This window comes from Dendropsophus ebraccatus, chromosome 10 (genome assembly GCF_027789765.1).
Source record: "Dendropsophus ebraccatus isolate aDenEbr1 chromosome 10, aDenEbr1.pat, whole genome shotgun sequence".
Classification (NCBI taxonomy): Eukaryota; Metazoa; Chordata; class Amphibia; order Anura; family Hylidae; genus Dendropsophus; species Dendropsophus ebraccatus.
In genome coordinates, this window is record NC_091463.1 from 2,125,134 (window position 1) to 2,141,813 (window position 16,680).

Consider the following 16,680-nt stretch of genomic DNA (forward strand, 5'->3'; position numbering starts at 1 on the left):
GTTTCCTCCTTATGTACACTACTCCACCTATCATTCCTCTTCCTATTGCAATCATGTTAGGGTGAGTAGTACTCATCATTTGTGTTACACTGCATTTTCTTTATGTATTGCCTTTGTCTCTTAATATCTGGGTGAAAACATAATTGCTAGTATATACATTGGACTTGTAGTGCACTCATATGTCTACTCTTTTTATATAATAGGAACTTGATGTGTAAATTAATTGTTAGCGAATCCATTTAATTTAAAAACGCAAACAGTTCCAGATTCGCATTTAGACCATGAGGGATAAGACTATTAAGCCTAAAAATCCATTCTGTTTCTACCCTTGACATCCGCTCAATAAAATTTCCGCCTCTCCAATACGGGACCACTATCTCTATACCTGCAAATTGTGCATTTTTAAATGATCCTGAGTGTTGCTCTGTGAAGTGTTTAGACAGAGGATGACCCATATATTTTCTTTCAATGTTATATATATGCTCTGCCATGCGTGTACTTAGTTGTCTCTTAGTTCTCCCTATATAGAGTTTACCACATGGGCACCTGATGTAATATATAACCCCCTTACTTTTGCATGTGATATGTTTCTTAATTTGAACTATTTTATTGTCTTCCTGGATAGAAGGGACCATAATTTGTTTGCCTGATGATATACAGGGTTTACATCCTTTACAAGGAAAAAATCCATTTCTCTCTACTAGAAATCCCTTTGTCTCTCTAAATTTCTCTCGTCCTTTATTTTGACATTTTATAGTGGGAGCCACTAGATTTCCCAGATTTTGAGCTTTCTTAAAGATAAAATTCGGTTTCTCAGACAGTTTGTCTCCTATTACTTTATCATTTTTTAAAATATCCCAATGTTTAGATACTATCTGTCGAAGTTTATAGCTATCTTTACTATATGTAGTAATAATAGGGATTTTTATCTGTTCTTCCTTAGTTAGTATATTTTCTGCTGTGTTGCTTATCCCTCATGGTCTAAATGCGAATCTGGAACTGTTTGCGTTTTTAATTTAAATGGATTCGCTAACAATTAATTTACACATCAAGTTCCTATTATATAAAAAGAGTAGACATATGAGTGCACTACAAGTCCAATGTATATACTAGCAATTATGTTTTCACCCAGATATTAAGAGACAAAGGCAATACATAAAGAAAATGCAGTGTAACACAAATGATGAGTACTACTCACCCTAACATGATTGCAATAGGAAGAGGAATGATAGGTGGAGTAGTGTACATAAGGAGGAAACATAGGAGCCTGCATCATCTCTGACGAGGGCGACCGCCAGTTCGCTGAAACGCGTTAGATGTTCTTTTGCCACACATCGGCCTCCGTATCCACTACAGTGACGTCACTCAAACGTGGACTCCTTTGAATTCACTCTACCGCGCCGGGTGTCAGGGAGTAGCAGAGCCGCCGGCCGGGGCTCGCTCCCAACCCCGACAGCAAGGACATTCCTCTCCACACTGCACAGGATGGATTCTTCAGCAATACGATCATAAGAAAATACATAGGGCGGAATACAGGTAGGACATCGTTATTACAATTACCCTACCATTACACTTGTGTATTGCTCCGTGTAGTACCAGCACATCGTTATCAACAATATAAACACAGCCATACACCAATGTCTTGTGTTTATCCCTATATCATACTTTCCTCTCCTGTATAGTGTAGATACATTGTGCCCCGTAATACACTATCTCCGTATCAGCTACAGCGCTTCAGATCACAATTTTTTGTTATATATATTTTTTTTAAAAACACAAAAGTAGAGATCCCCCCCGACTGTCAGGTCTGTACGAACCATATTACTTTATAAAGTTTCCATTATTTAAAATAAATGTTCTTAAAAAACAAGAATTACTAACCGGTAATGTCTTTTCTTTGAGCCCATGACGGCACCCCTGGAGAGGACCACCTCCTATTCCCATTGGACAGGAAACAGAACACTGGACCTTAAAAGAATCGCCTCCTCTCACCACACCAGTTCTTTGCAAGGATCCTAGGAGCGAATCTTTTTAACAAACACAACATAGCATACTAACTGTGTTATATAATATCTGCATATATCCATATGTATATATCTACCTCTATATACATCTTTATATATCTATATATATATATATATATATATATGCTCTTTTTTTTTTTTTTTTTTTTTTTAAATAAAGTATATACATCTAAACATACATTAACTATGTCAAGGTATGTCCTATCTCTTTCAAGGGCGGGTATTTAGGCGGGGTGCCGTCATGGGCTCAAAGAAAAGACATTACCGGTTAGTAATTCTTGTTTTCTCTTCTCGCCCTATGACGGCACCCCTGGAGATTAGATTAGGAATTTCCCCCGCCTAGGGAGGGACCACTGCGTGCAGTACCCTTCTACCAAACGTCAAGTCCTCTGTTGACGATAGTTGTAATCTGTAATGTCTAAAGAAGGTGTGTGGAGTGCTCCAAGTAGCGGTCCTACAGATCTGCTCTAATGTGACTGATGCCCTCTCTGCCCAGGAAGTGGCTACTGCTCTGGTGGAGTGTGCCCCAAACCCTACGGGGATATCCTTTCCACTGGATCTATAGCATTCCCCTATGGCCTGTTTTACCCATCTAGCGATGGTTTGTGAGGTAGCTGCTTTACCCTTGTTCTTTCCCTGGAAGGATACTAAGAGATTATCAGTCTGTCTCCAATCCCTAGTGACCTCCAGATAGTGTAACAGAATACGCCTAACGTCCAATGTATGAAAGGCTGCCTCTCTATCGTTGGATGGATTAGTGCAAAATGAGGGAAGAACTACCTCCTGGGACCTGTGGAAATTGGATACCACCTTTGGGAGAAAGGCAGGGTCAGGAGATAAGATAATTCTATCATCCCTAATTGTCATGTATGGAGGGTTGATGGAGAAGGCTCTGATCTCGCTAACCCTTCGGGCTGATGTGATAGCGAGCAAGAAGGCAAGTTTCCAGGATAGCAGCCTGATAGGTAATTCTAACATTGGCTCGAATGGAGAAATGGTCAGTCCTGATAACACTATATTTAAGTCCCAAGGAGGGAGTCTTGATTTTATACTGGGAGCCAGTCTAGTTGCAGCCTTTGTGAACCTTTTTACCCATGGATGTTCAGCCAATCTGAAATCAAAAAGTGCACTAAGGGCTGAAATTTGAACTTTTATAGTGCTCGGTCTCAAGTTCTTGTTAAGACCCTCCTGCAGAAAGTCCAGAATTAGTGGAATATTAGGAGGAGCAATTACATTGATTGGCTGGTTCACGTACCTACAAAAGGCCTTCCAAGTTCTCAGGTAAATGGCTGATGTAACCCTCTTTCGGCTGGCTAAAAGTGTGGATATCACCTGAGGGGATAGTCCTCTGTCAATCAGAAGCTGCCTTTCACACGCCAGGCTGTTAAGTGAAGGCTCTGTGCTGTCGGGTGAAGTACTGGTCCCTGGTGTAGGAGATCCCGTCTCTCCGGAAGCACCCAGGGGTCTGCTATCGACAGTCTCCTCAACCAGGCGAACCACACCCTTCTGGGCCAGAAGGGAGCAACCAGAATGACGTCTGCTTTGTCCTGCCTGATCTTGCGTATCACCCGAGATAGAAGCCTGATCGGTGGGAAGGCGTAAAGGAGGCCGCTGTCCCAATTCTGTGCTAGTGCGTCTATGGCAGCGGGGTTGTCCTTCTGAGACAGGGAATAAAATTCTCTTACTTTTCTGTTCGTCCTGGTGGCGAACAGGTCTGCTTTCGGGGTCCCCCAGAGACTGCAGATTTGATGGAAAACCTCCTGGGATAGCTCCCATTCTCCTTGTTTTAGCTTGTTCCTGCTGAGGAAGTCCGCTATTGTATTGTCTGATCCTTTTAGGTGTAGTGCTGTCAGAGAAAGAAAATGAGGTTCTGCCAACCTGAAGATATGGTGTGTGATCCTCATCAGGTCGGTTGATCTGGTTCCACCTTGGTGATTTAGGTAGGCTACTGCCGCCGCGTTGTCCGACAGTACCCTTACGTTTCTCCCCTGAAGCTCTGGTAGCGCCTGTATTAAAGAGAGAAAAACTGCCTTTAACTCCCGTACGTTTTGGGATTCTCTGGCTTCTTCCGGGCTCCATTTCCCTTGTAGAAGAAGAGGTCCCGTATGAGCCCCCCATCCAGAAGGACTGGCGTCTGTTGTAATGGTTTTTACTTCCGTGATGTTCCATGGAAGACCCTTGTCTAGATGTTCCCGTTGCTCCCACCAGGACAGGGATCTTAACGTCTGTGGAGATAGAGAAAAAGGGGAATCTAGGGAATCAGTTACGCCATCCCATTCAGACAGAATTTGACACTGGAGCCTTCTGGTGTGATACTGTGCCCACGGTACTGCCTGGATACAAGAAGTCAAGAGTCCTAACAATGACATGGCTGACCTCATAGTAGTAAGGGGATCAGCCGAGAGCTGCCTGATTCTTGTCTGGACCTGTAAGATCTTATTCTCTGGGAGAAAGGATCTTTGAACCCTGGAGTCTAGGTAGATCCCCAGGAATTTACACCGCTGGCTAGGCGTTTTGTTGGATTTTTCCTCATTGACCTCCCATCCCAGAGAGAAAAACACTGACTCTATGAATCTAATATCTGTCTCTAGGGCCGTCTGTGAATTGTTAATAATCAGAAAGTCATCAAGGTAGGGGACAATGATGATATTCCTTTCTCTCACATGTGCCATGACTTCTGCCATTACCTTGGTGAATGCTCTGGGAGCTTGAGAGATACCAAATGGCATGGCTGTAAACTGGAAATGAGAAAACTCTGAGCCCATGTTCACCGCCACTCTCAGAAACCTGTAATGGTCAGGGTGCATAGGAATATGATAATAAGCATCCCTGAGATCGATGGTGGCCATAAAGCAGTTTTCCGAGAGATTCAGAATAGCAGAAGATATTGACTCCATTCTGAACCTCTCGTAAGTAAGGGCCCTGTTTAGTGGCCTGAGATTAATTATTGTTCTGTATGAACCATTGGGCTTTTTCACAAGGAACAAAGTGGAGTAGAATCCCACTCCCCTCTGTTCCCCGGGAACCGGGATAAGCACTTTTTTATTTAGAAGGGAATGGATCTCAGCTAGAAGAGCCATGTGTTTGTCAGGGTCTGATGACAGGTCAGTACATACAAATCTTTCCCCTGGGGAGGACGAAAAAGAAATTTTAAGGCCAAATTTTATTGTATCCAACACAAAAGTGCTACCAGAAATTGTACACCACTGTGAAAAATAACAAGCTAAACGCCCTCCCACAGGGACCTCATGTCATTGAGGGGCCTTTTTGTCAGAAGAAGGAAAGAGAAAACCCTTATTCTTCTTCTGAGGTCGCCAATCTTTCCTACTACTGACGTTTCCCCCCCTAGGTCTCCTACCTCTTCCCCTGAATGGTCTACTGGTCTGTTGGGGTATAAGGGGGAATCCCTTCTTTCTGTCAGAGGCCTTCTCTAGGATAGACTCCAGGGCAGACCCAAATAGAAGCTTCCCTTCACATGGGACTCCACATAGCTTGGCCTTTGATGTGGTATCACCTTTCCACTCCTTTACCCATATAGATCTTCGGGCTGAGTTTGAAAGGGCCGCTGATCGGGCTGACAGCTTTAGGGCATCTGCTGATGCTTCTGAAATAAATGACACAGCATTGTCAATCGTAGTAAATGCCTGATTAAAGTCCTGATTTGGATTACTCTCCTTGACCTTATCTTTAAGTTCAGTCATCCACATTTTTAGTGACCTAGCTACTGAAGTCGTCGCAATCAAAGGCTTGAATGCGGATGTGGATGCTTCCCAAGACTTCTTTAAATATATATCGGCTCTCTTATCTAGAGGGTCTTTAAGCACTGCTGTGTCCTCGAAGGGCAGTGCATTCTTTTTTGAGATCTTCGCCACTGGATGATCTATCTTAGGGGCCCCCTCCCAGGATTCACAGTCCTCCTGACCGAAGGGATATTTCCTTTTGTACTAAAAATAGGAAAAGGTTAGAATCAATATAAGTGTCATATTACATAGTTTTCTTCAAAGATAGATGTAATACCAGACTTACAGCCCGTGGGATAAAGAATTTCCGGTCTGGATTAGCCCACTCGTGACAGATAAGAGTCTTAATACTCTGGTGTACTGGAAACACCAGTCTCTTTTTTGGGGCTAACCCCTCAAACATAATGTCCTGTACGGATCTGGGTTGAGGGGTATCGTCAATCTCCATAGTTAGTCTGACATTTTTAATGAGAGCGTCTATGGATTCAATTGGTAACAGTGACCCTGCAGAGTCCTCCCCTGAGATCTCCTCTGGATCAGAGGCTAATTCACCCTGATCGTCCACCTCTAGTGATAGATCCTGATCTTCCTCATTTATAGGAGAGGGATCCATCTGCTGACTTGGTCCCGCAATGACCAGTGGCTGAGAGTCAGGAGGTGGGTTAATGCTGACTCCAGGCGTCTCAGAGGAAGTTGGGCGAGAGGGTAGGGAGGCCTGCAGAAATACAACAATAAGTACACTCGTAGAGGGGAGCTAAAGCGAAATTTAAATGATGAAACAAAATACTTCTACCTACCCTGATTTCTTGCCTAACCATGTCTCTCATGTTTCTAATGAAGGATGGTCCTTGATCTTCTAATACTCGGTTCATGCACCCCCCACACAAGGTCTTATTGTATGAACTACTAAGCCTCTTTCTGCAGACCGGACACTCCTTAATCTTAGTACGCTCCTTTTTAAAGGATCCCTCCTAAAATACAAACCATAACATCCTGATAAGATAGTGTGTTTAAAATACATATATGGGGAGAACCCCTCTTACCACACCATACCGCTGGATTATCTGTAGCAGAGGTCTGGGATTGTTCAGCGCCTTGGGACTCCATTTGACCCAGGATTGGTCTCAGGTCCCCACAGCTGGCACAGCAAAGTACAGCAAAGCACAGCACAGCACACAGTAACCGTCTTCCTAGCAGCAGGCTCTCTATGCAGGTGCAAGGCACTCTTGAGCTCTGCTGCTTTAAATATGGCGCCAATGCACCTAGGGCCGGCTGACCCCGCCCCCGCCGCGGCGCTGATGCGGCACACCCTCCCGCCGTCACCCCCGGCAAGCCGTGGCCTGGGCCTATAGAGCAAGGCCTATAGGGACATCCCCCCTCCGGAAGCCCGTCCCGCGTCATCACGGCTTCCGGGAGCGCGCCGCGACACGTGGGGACGCTGCGCCGACGTCATTACGTCATCGCGCCACTGCGTCATTGCGTTCTTGCGTCCCCCTGTTCGCGCATGCGCACCCCCGCCGTCTTACTCACCGGGACGGACGCCAGAGGGGCCGGGAGACGCGCGGGGCCCGATCATCTGGAGGTGTTGGACGGGCCTCAGTCTTCAGGTATAAATACCTCGGGAGCCGGTACCCGTCTGCCGGTGATCCCTCAGCCCTATGAAGGTCCCTGGAGGAGACCCTCCATGTCCTGCTCCCATGGGACAGGAAACAGTAACTGGTGTGGTGAGAGGAGGCGATTCTTTTAAGGTCCAGTGTTCTGTTTCCTGTCCAATGGGAATAGGAGGTGGTCCTCTCCAGGGGTGCCGTCATAGGGCGAGAAGAGAAAAATAGCCCTATTCTGATTCCTAACATGGCTGTGGGGCAATCTGTAGTTTTATTTAGTAGCACGTTTTTATGTGGTAGTTAATTTGGTGGTTTCTCCGCTTGCACCATTTACCGTGCGTCATCAGGAAGGTTATAATCTTATAATATGCACAATAACACTTCAGCTATCAGGGGGGATGATGGGAACTGTAGTCATGTGATACACTTCAGCTATCAGGGGGATGATGGGAACTGTAGTCATGTAACACACACTTCAGCTATCGGGGGAGGATGGGAACTGTAGTCATGTAACACACAATTCAGCTATCAGGGATGATGGGGGTTGTTGTCATGTAACACACACTTCAGCTATCAGGGGGGATGATGGGAACTGTAGTCATGTGATACACTTCAGCTATCAGGGGGATGATGGGAACTGTAGTCATGTGATACACTTCAGCTATCAGGGGGGATGATGGGAACTGTAGTCATGTAACACACACTTCAGCTATCAGGGGGATGATGGGAACTGTAGTCATGTAACACACACTTCAGCTATCAGGGGGGATGATGGGAACTGTAGTCATGTGATACACTTCAGCTATCAGGGGGATGATGGGAACTGTAGTCATGTGATACACTTCAGCTATCAGGGGGGATGATGGGAACTGTAGTCATGTAACACACACTTCAGCTATCAGGGGGATGATGGGAACTGTAGTCATGTAACACACACTTCAGCTATCAGGGGGATGATGGGAACTGTAGTCATGTAACACACACTTCAGCTATCAGGGGGATGATGGGAACTGTAGTCATGTAATACACTTCAGCTATCAGGGGGATGATGGGAACTGTAGTTATGTAATACACTTCAGCTATCAGGGGGGATGATGGGAACTGTAGTCATGTAACACACACTTCAGCTATCAGGGGGATGGTGGGGGTTGTAGTCATGTAACACACACTTCAGCTATCAGGGGGATGATGGGAACTGTAGTCATGTAACACTTCAGCTATCAGGGGGGATGATGGGAACTGTAGTCATGTAACACACTTCAGCTATCAGGGCGATGGTGGGGGTTGTAGTCATGTAACACACACTTCAGCTATCAGGGGGATGATGGGAACTGTAGTCATGTAACACTTCAGCTATCAGGGGGGATGATGGGAACTGTAGTCATGTAACACACTTCAGCTATCAGGGGGGATTATGGGAACTGTAGTCATGTAACACACACTTCAGCTATCAGGGGGGATGATGGGAACTGTAGTCATTTAATACACTTCAGCTATCAGGGGGGATGATGGGAACTGTAGTCATGTAACACACACTTCAGCTATCAGGGGGATGATGGGAACTGTAGTCATGTAACACACACTTCAGCTATCAGGGATGATGGGAACTGTAGTCATGTAACACACTTCAGCTATCAGGGCGATGGTGGGGGTTGTAGTCATGTAACACACACTTCAGCTATCAGGGCGATGGTGGGGGTTGTAGTCATGTAACACACACTTCAGCTATCAGGGCGATGGTGGGGGTTGTAGTCATGTAACACACACTTCAGCTATCAGGGATGATGGGGGTTGTTGTCATGTAACACACACTTCAGCTATCAGGGATGATGGGGGTTGTTGTCATGTAACACACACTTCAGCTATCAGGGGGGATGATGGGGGTAGTAATTGCACTTTTCCAGCTGGATTCGAGCGGCAGAGTAATGTGCAGGCTACCGCCCCCCTCCCCCTTCCCTTCACAGTCGCAGCCAGGCCGACCTTTTGTTCACCCCCCACATTGCTGATGCCGGCCCTGGGGATGTCCTGACGGCCCGGCCTCACAGCTACCTCCTGTCAGATCTCCTCCTCGCCTCCCCCACCTCCAGCCTTCTCCTGCCTTCTCCTCTCCCGGACCGTACAGCTCTCAGCCGCTCTCCTCCCTCTCCTGCCGCCGACCCTGTGCTGCCTCTCTGCCCTTGTCAGACACTCACCGGCCCAGCTGTGTCTCATGCTCGGTGCCTGTGGAGGGGGGGGGGGGGAGGTCCTCATCTTAGCCCATAGGACCCGCAGTGACACACACGTGTCCCGGGGCTGGCGATGTCAGAGGCAGGAGCGGCGACCTAAAATGTGCCGGCGGCAGCTGCATGGTAGGTGGATGATCTGGGCCCGAGTGAGCGCGCAGGGTCCCGGGTCTGTGTTCACAGGGGTGGCACAGAGAGAACATGACAGGAGCTCAGGTAGCCGCCTGTCATGTTCTCGGCACTATATGTTAAACTACGCTATTTTGTAGTTTAACAAAGTATCGATACCAGGAAAACCTGTTATCGAACCGTTTTTCTGCCCCAAAAATCGATAGTAGTATCGATTTTTCGGTGCATCGTGCATCCCTACTATGTATCAGTGCAGACACAGGCCAATCCTGACCCCACACAGCTGAGGGATTGTTACAGTGTATCAGTGCAGACACAGACCATTCCTGACCCCACACAGCTGAGGGATTGTTACAGTGTATCAGTGCAGACACAGGCCAATCCTGACCCCACACAGCTGGGGGATTGTTACTATGTATCAGTGCAGACACAGGCCAATCCTGACCCCACACAGCTGAGGGATTGTTACAGTGTATCAGTGTAGACACAGGCCAATCCTGACCCCACACAGCTGAGGGATTGTTACAGTGTATCAGTGCAGACACAGACCATTCCTGACCCCACACAGCTGAGGGATTGTTACAGTGTATCAGTGCAGACACAGGCCAATCCTGACCCCACACAGCTGAGGGATTGTTACAGTGTATCAGTGCAGACACAGACCATTCCTGACCCCACACAGCTGAGGGATTGTTACAGTGTATCAGTGCAGACACAGGCCAATCCTGACCCCACACAGCTGAGGGATTGTTACTATGTATCAGTGTAGACACAGACCATTCCTGACCCCACACAGCTGAGGGATTGTTACAGTGTATCAGTGCAGACACAGGCCAATCCTGACCCCACACAGCTGAGGCATTGTTACTATGTATCAGTGCGGACACAGGCCAATCCTGACCCCACACAGCTGGGGGATTGTTACAGTGTATCAGTGCAGACACAGGCCAATCCTGACCCCACACAGCTGAGGGATTGTTACTATGTATCAGTGCAGACACAGACCATTCCTGACCCCACACAGCTGAGGGATTGTTACTATGTATCAGTGCAGACACGGACCATTCCTGACCCCACACAGCTGAGGGATTGTTACAGTATCAGTGCAGACAGACCATTCCTGACCCCATACAGCTGAGGGATTGTTACAGTGTATCAGTGCAGACACAGGCCAATCCTGACCCCACACAGCTGAGGGATTGTTACAGTGTATCAGTGCAGACACAGGCCAATCCTGACCCCACACAGCTGAGGGATTGTTACAGTGTATCAGTGCAGACACAGGCTAATCCTGACCCCACACAGCTGAGGGAGTTACTATGTATCAGTGCAGACACGGACCATTCCTGACCCCACACAGCTGAGGGATTGTTACAGTATCAGTGCAGACAGACCATTCCTGACCCCATACAGCTGAGGGATTGTTACAGTATCAGTGCAGACAGACCATTCCTGACCCCATACAGCTGAGGGATTGTTACAGTGTATCAGTGCAGACACAGGCCATTCCTGACCTCACACAGCTGAGGGATTGTTACAGTGTATCAGTGCAGACACAGGCCATTCCTGACCCCACACAGCTAAGGGATTGTTACTATGTATCAGTGCAGACACAGGCCATTCCTGACCCCACACAGATGAGGGATTGTTACTATGTATCAGTGCAGACACAGGCCATTCCTGACCTCACACAGCTGAGGGATTGTTACAGTGTATCAGTGCAGACACAGGCCATTCCTGACCCCACACAGCTGAGGGATTGTTACAGTGTATCAGTGCAGACACAGGCCATTCCTGACCCCACACAGCTGAGGGATTGATACAGTGTATCAGTGCAGACACAGGCCATTCCTGACCCCACACAGCTGAGGGATTGTTACTATGTATCAGTGCAGACACGGACCATTCCTGACCCCACACAGCTGAGGGATTGTTACAGTGTATCAGTGCAGACACAGGCCATTCCTGACCCCACACAGCTGAGGGATTGTTACAGTGTATCAGTGCAGACACAGGCCATTCCTGACCCCACACAGCTGAGGGATTGTTACAGTGTATCAGTGTAGACATAGGACCCTGCATGGTGATCCCACTTTGTGCTGCGGCCCTGCGCCCCTCAATGTAGTGACTATTACGCACCTTTCCGTTGGTCTCGCCCTTCCACCATCCCTGATCGCCTCCGATCCGGCTGTAGATCTTCACCACGTCTCCTTCCCGCAGCGACAGCTCCCTCATGTCTCTGGCGGCAAAGTTGTACCTAGCAACAGCGGTTCCTACAGGACGTGGCGTGAAAACTGAAGGGAGAAGAAAAGGAGCGGAGTTACTATGAAGAGCGGACCCTCCAAAATCCAGGAGCGGCAGCCATGCTATTATGTAACACAAATGGCAACAAGACAAATAATGGAAGATGGAGGCCTCCCCCCATACTGACCACTGAGAGGGGTCTGGGGGTCCACACATCCCCTCCACAGTGTGGCGGAGAGTGCAGAGCGCTGGCGTCTTCTTACCACACAGCTACGGAGGATGATGTGATGATGATGAGGAGGATGGATTCTGCCGAGTGCAGGAAACATGGTGGGACGGAGTGGAGGCGGCCACGTTGCCTGCTCAGGCCTCAGACTAGCAGCGTCCGCTATGTAACGCAATTACCCCAACCTGTGGCTCTCCATCTTCTGCAAAACTACAACTCCTAGCATGCCCTGACAGCCACAGGTTGGGCATCACTGGAGTAAAGAAAAGTTCTGGAACCCAGAGATTCATGAATACTGATCCACTGCGACAAACCCTCAGCTGTGGTGCCAGGAGTGCGGGCTTCATACTGCAGCAGTGACCATAAGACCCCCCCAACATTGTGAAAGGTTCCAGAACTTTCTATGAGGTAGGGGCGATGTAACGCAGACGGATGACCACCAGGGGGCGCTGTGCAAGGTGGCAGTACCTGACCAGAAGGGTGTGGACGGGTTCTGACAGGGAAAGTTGAGACCCTGAGGACTGAGAAAAGAAAAGTTGTAGGAAGCGCAGGAAGCTGCAAAGAGTTCAGAGAAAACGTAAAGGTAGAAGGACAATGAAAAGACATTACAGCGCAGCGCAGGTGTGTGGGCTGCTGGGAGTTGTAGTACTTCTAGGTCTAGTGGTAACTGCAGCTTCGATGACATCATACGGATACAGTATACGCTTGCGCCATTAGACTCACGGCCGGAATAGGACTAACTCCTCATATCTCAAACCGGACAAAGGGTTAAAATCCCCTCAGCGCAGTGATCCCTATGACCCGGGGTGTATGGAGGATCCTGGTGATCACTATGTCCTGGGGTGTATGGAGGATCCTGGTGATCACTATGTCCTGGGGTGTATGGAGGATCCTGGTGATCCCTATGACCCGGGGTGTATGGAGGAACCTGGTGATCACTGTGTCTTGGGGTGTATGGAGGATCCTGGTGATCACTATGTCCTGGGGTGTATGGAGGATCCTGGTGATCCCTATGACCCGGGGTGTATGGAGGAACCTGGTGATCACTGTGTCCTGGGGTGTATGGAGGAACCTGGTGATCCCTATGTTCTGGGGTGTATGGAGGAACCTGGTGATCACTATGTCCTGGGGTGTATGGAGGAACCTGGTGATCACTATGTCCTGGGGTGTATGGAGGATCCTGGTGATCACTATGTCCCGGGGTGTATGGGGGTGTCCTGGTGATCCCTATGTCCCGGGATGTATAGAGGATCCTGGTGATCCCTATGTCCCGGGGTGTATGGGGGGTTCTGGTGATCCCTATGGCCCAGGGTGTATGGGGGGTTCTGGTGATCCCTATGTCCCGGGGTATATGGGGGTGTCCTGGGGATCCCTATGGCCCAGGGTGTATGGGGAATTCTGGTGATCCCTATGTCCCGGGGTGTATGGGGTGTCCTGGGGATCCCTATGGCCCAGGGTGTATGGGGGTTCTGGTGATCCCTATGTCCCGGGGTGTATGGGGGGATTCTGGTGATCCCTATGTCCCGGGGTATATGGGGGTGTCCTGGTGATCCCTATGTCCCGGGGTATATGGGGGTGTCCTGGTGATCCCTATGGCCCAGGGTGTATGGGGGGTTCTGGTGATCCCTATGTCCCCGGGTATATGGGGGTGTCCTGGGGATCCCTATGGTCCAGGGTGTATGGGGGGTTCTGGTGATCCCTATGTCCCGGGGTATATGGGGGTGTCCTGGTGATCCCTATGTCCCGGGGTGTATGGGGGGTTCTGGTGATCCCTATGTCCCGGGGTATATGGGGGTGTCCTGGTGATCCCTATGTCCCGGGGTATATGGAGGTGTCCTGGTGATCCCTATGGCCCAGGGTGTATGGGGGGTTCTGGTGATCCATATGTCCCGGGGTGTATGGGGGTGTCCTGGTGATCCCTATGTACCGGGGTGTATGGGGGGTTCTGGTGATCCCTATGTCCCGGGGTGTATGGGGGGTTCTGGTGATCCCTATGTCCTGGGGTGTATGGAGGAACCTGGTGATCCCTATGTCCCGGGGTGTATGGGGGGTTCTAGTGATCCCTATGTCCCGAGGTGTATGGAGGAACCTGGTGATCCCTATGTCCCGGGGTGTATGGAGGATTCTGGTGATCTCTATGTCCCGGGGTGTATGGGGGGTTCTGGTGATCCCTATGTCCCGGGGTGTATGGGGGGTTCTGGTGATCCCTATGTCCCGGGGTGTATGGGGGGTTCTGGTGATCCCTATGTCCCGGGGTGTATGGAGGATCCTGGTGATCACTATGTCCTGGGGTGTATGGGGGGTTCTGGTGATCCCTATGTCCCGGGGTATATGGGGGTGTCCTGGGGATCCCTATGGCCCAGGGTGTATGGGGGGTTCTGGTGATCCCTATGTCCCGGGGTATATGGGGGTGTCCTGGTGATCCCTATGTCCCGGGGTATATGGGGGTGTCCTGGTGATCCCTATGTCCCGAGGTGTATGGGGGGTTCTGGTGATCCCTATGTCCCGGGGTATATGGGGGTGTCCTGGTGATCCCTATGTCCCGGGGTATATGGGGGTGTCCTGGTGATCCCTATGTCCCGGGGTGTATGGGGGGTTCTGGTGATCCCTATGTCCCGGGGTGTATGGGGGGTTCTGGTGATCCCTATGTCCCGGGGTGTATGGAGGATCCTGGTGATCACTATGTCCTGGGGTGTATGGAGGATTCTGGTGATCCCTATGTCCCGGGGTGTATGGAGGATCCTGGTGATCACTATGTCCTGGGGTGTATGGAGGATCCTGGTGATCCCTATGTCCCGGGGGGTATGGAGGATCCTGGTGATCACTATGTCCTGGGGTGTATAGAGGATCCTGGTGATCACTATGTCCTGGGGTGTATGGAGGATCCTGGTGATCACTATGTCCCGGGGTGTATGGAGGATCCTGGTGATCCCTATGTCCCGGGGTGTATGGGGGGTTCTCGTGATCCCTATGTCCCGGGGTGTATGGAGGAACCTGGTGATCCCTATGTCCCGGGGTGTATGGAGGATTCTGGTGATCTCTATGTCCCGGGGTGTATGGGGGGTTCTGGTGATCCCTATGTCCCAGGGTATATGGGGGTATATGGGGGTGTCCTGGTGATCCCTATGTCCCGGGGTGTATGGGGGGTCCTGGTGATCCCTATGACCTGGGGTGGATGGGGGGGTCCTGGTGATACCTATGACCCGGGGTGTATGGGGGGGGTGTCCTGGTGATCCCTATGACCCGGGGTGTATGGGGGTGTCCTGGTGATCCCTATGTCCCGGGGTGTATGGGGGGTTCTGGTGATCCCTATGTCCCGGGGTATATGGGGGTGTCCTGGTGATCCCTATGGCCCAGGGTGTATGGGGGGTTCTGGTGATCCCTATGTCCCGGGGTATATGGGGGTGTCCTGGTGATCCCTATGGCCCAGGGTGTATGGGGGGTTCTGGTGATCAATATGTCCCCGGGTATATGGGGGTTTCATGGTGATCCCTATGTCCCGGGGTATATGGGGGTGTCCTGGTGATCACTATGTCCCGGGGTGTATGGAGGATCCTGGTAATCACTATGTCCCGGGGTGTATGGGGGGTTCTGGTGATCCCTATGTCCCGGGGTATATGGGGGTGTCCTGGTGATCCCTATGGCCCAGGGTGTATGGGGGGTTCTGGTGATCCCTATGTCCCGGGGTATATGGGGGTGTCCTGGTGATCCCTATGGCCCAGGGTGTATGGGGGGTTCTGGTGATCAATATGTCCCCGGGTATATGGGGGTTTCATGGTGATCCCTATGTCCCGGGGTATATGGGGGTGTCCTGGTGATCACTATGTCCCGGGGTGTATGGAGGATCCTGGTGATCACTATGTCCTGGGGTGTATGGAGGATCCTGGTGATCCCTATGTCCCGGGGGGTATGGAGGATCCTGGTGATCACTATGTCCTGGGGTGTATAGAGGATCCTGGTGATCACTATGTCCTGGGGTGTATGGAGGATCCTGGTGATCACTATGTCCTGGGGTGTATGGAGGATCCTGGTGATCTCTATGTCCCGGGGTGTATGGGGGGTTCTGGTGATCCCTATGTCCCGGGGTATATGGGGGTGTCCTGGTGATCCCTATGTCCCGGGGTATATAGGGGTGTCCTGGTGATCCCTATGGCCCAGGGTGTATGGGGGGTTCTGGTGATCCCTATGTCCCGGGGTATATGGGGGTGTCCTGGTGATCCCTATGTCCCGGGGTGTATGGGGGGTTCTGGTGATCCCTATGTCCCGGGGTATATGGGGGTGTCCTGGTGATCCCTATGTCCCGGGGTATATGGAGGTGTCCTGGTGATCCCTATGGCCCAGGGTGTATGGGGGGTTCTGGTGATCCATATGTCCCGGGGTGTATGGGGGTGTCCTGGTGATCCCTATGTACCGGGGTGTATGGGGGGTTCTGGTGATCCCTATGTCCCGGGGTGTATGGGGGGTTCTGGTGATCCCTATGTCCTGGGGTGT

The 16,680-nt window shown here is 50.0% G+C and overlaps 2 protein-coding genes across 2 annotated transcripts in view; both read right to left on the reverse strand.

Moving 5' to 3' along the window:
• VAV2 (vav guanine nucleotide exchange factor 2) overlaps window positions 1–16,680 on the reverse strand; it is a 131,643-nt gene that overhangs the window by 5,376 nt on the left and 109,587 nt on the right. The window contains exon 26 of the mRNA XM_069943524.1: window positions 11,859–12,013. Coding sequence (XP_069799625.1) covers window positions 11,859–12,013 — 155 coding nt within the window. The remainder of the gene's footprint in view (window positions 1–11,858; window positions 12,014–16,680) is intronic.
• On the reverse strand, window positions 5,276–6,636 carry LOC138803020 (lamina-associated polypeptide 2, isoforms alpha/zeta-like). The gene is made up of 3 exons (XM_069986838.1): window positions 6,562–6,636; window positions 6,051–6,479; window positions 5,276–5,968 (listed from the first exon to the last, which is right to left on the reverse strand). The coding sequence occupies exons 1-3, from the start codon at window positions 6,634–6,636 to the stop codon at window positions 5,276–5,278; spliced, it is 1,197 nt and encodes a 398-aa protein (XP_069842939.1).

Bases quoted from the DNA above. Each gene is read 5' to 3' on its own strand.
- LOC138803020 (XM_069986838.1), bottom strand. From the start codon at position 6,636: ATGAACCGAGTATTAGAAGATCAAGGACCATCCTTCATTAGAAACATG. The intron at 6,480-6,561 runs GTAGGTAGAAGT...GTATTTCTGCAG, and splicing joins TGGTTAGGCAAGAAATCAGG to GCCTCCCTACCCTCTCGCCC. The intron at 5,969-6,050 runs GTAAGTCTGGTA...TCCTATTTTTAG, and splicing joins AATTCTTTATCCCACGGGCT to TACAAAAGGAAATATCCCTT.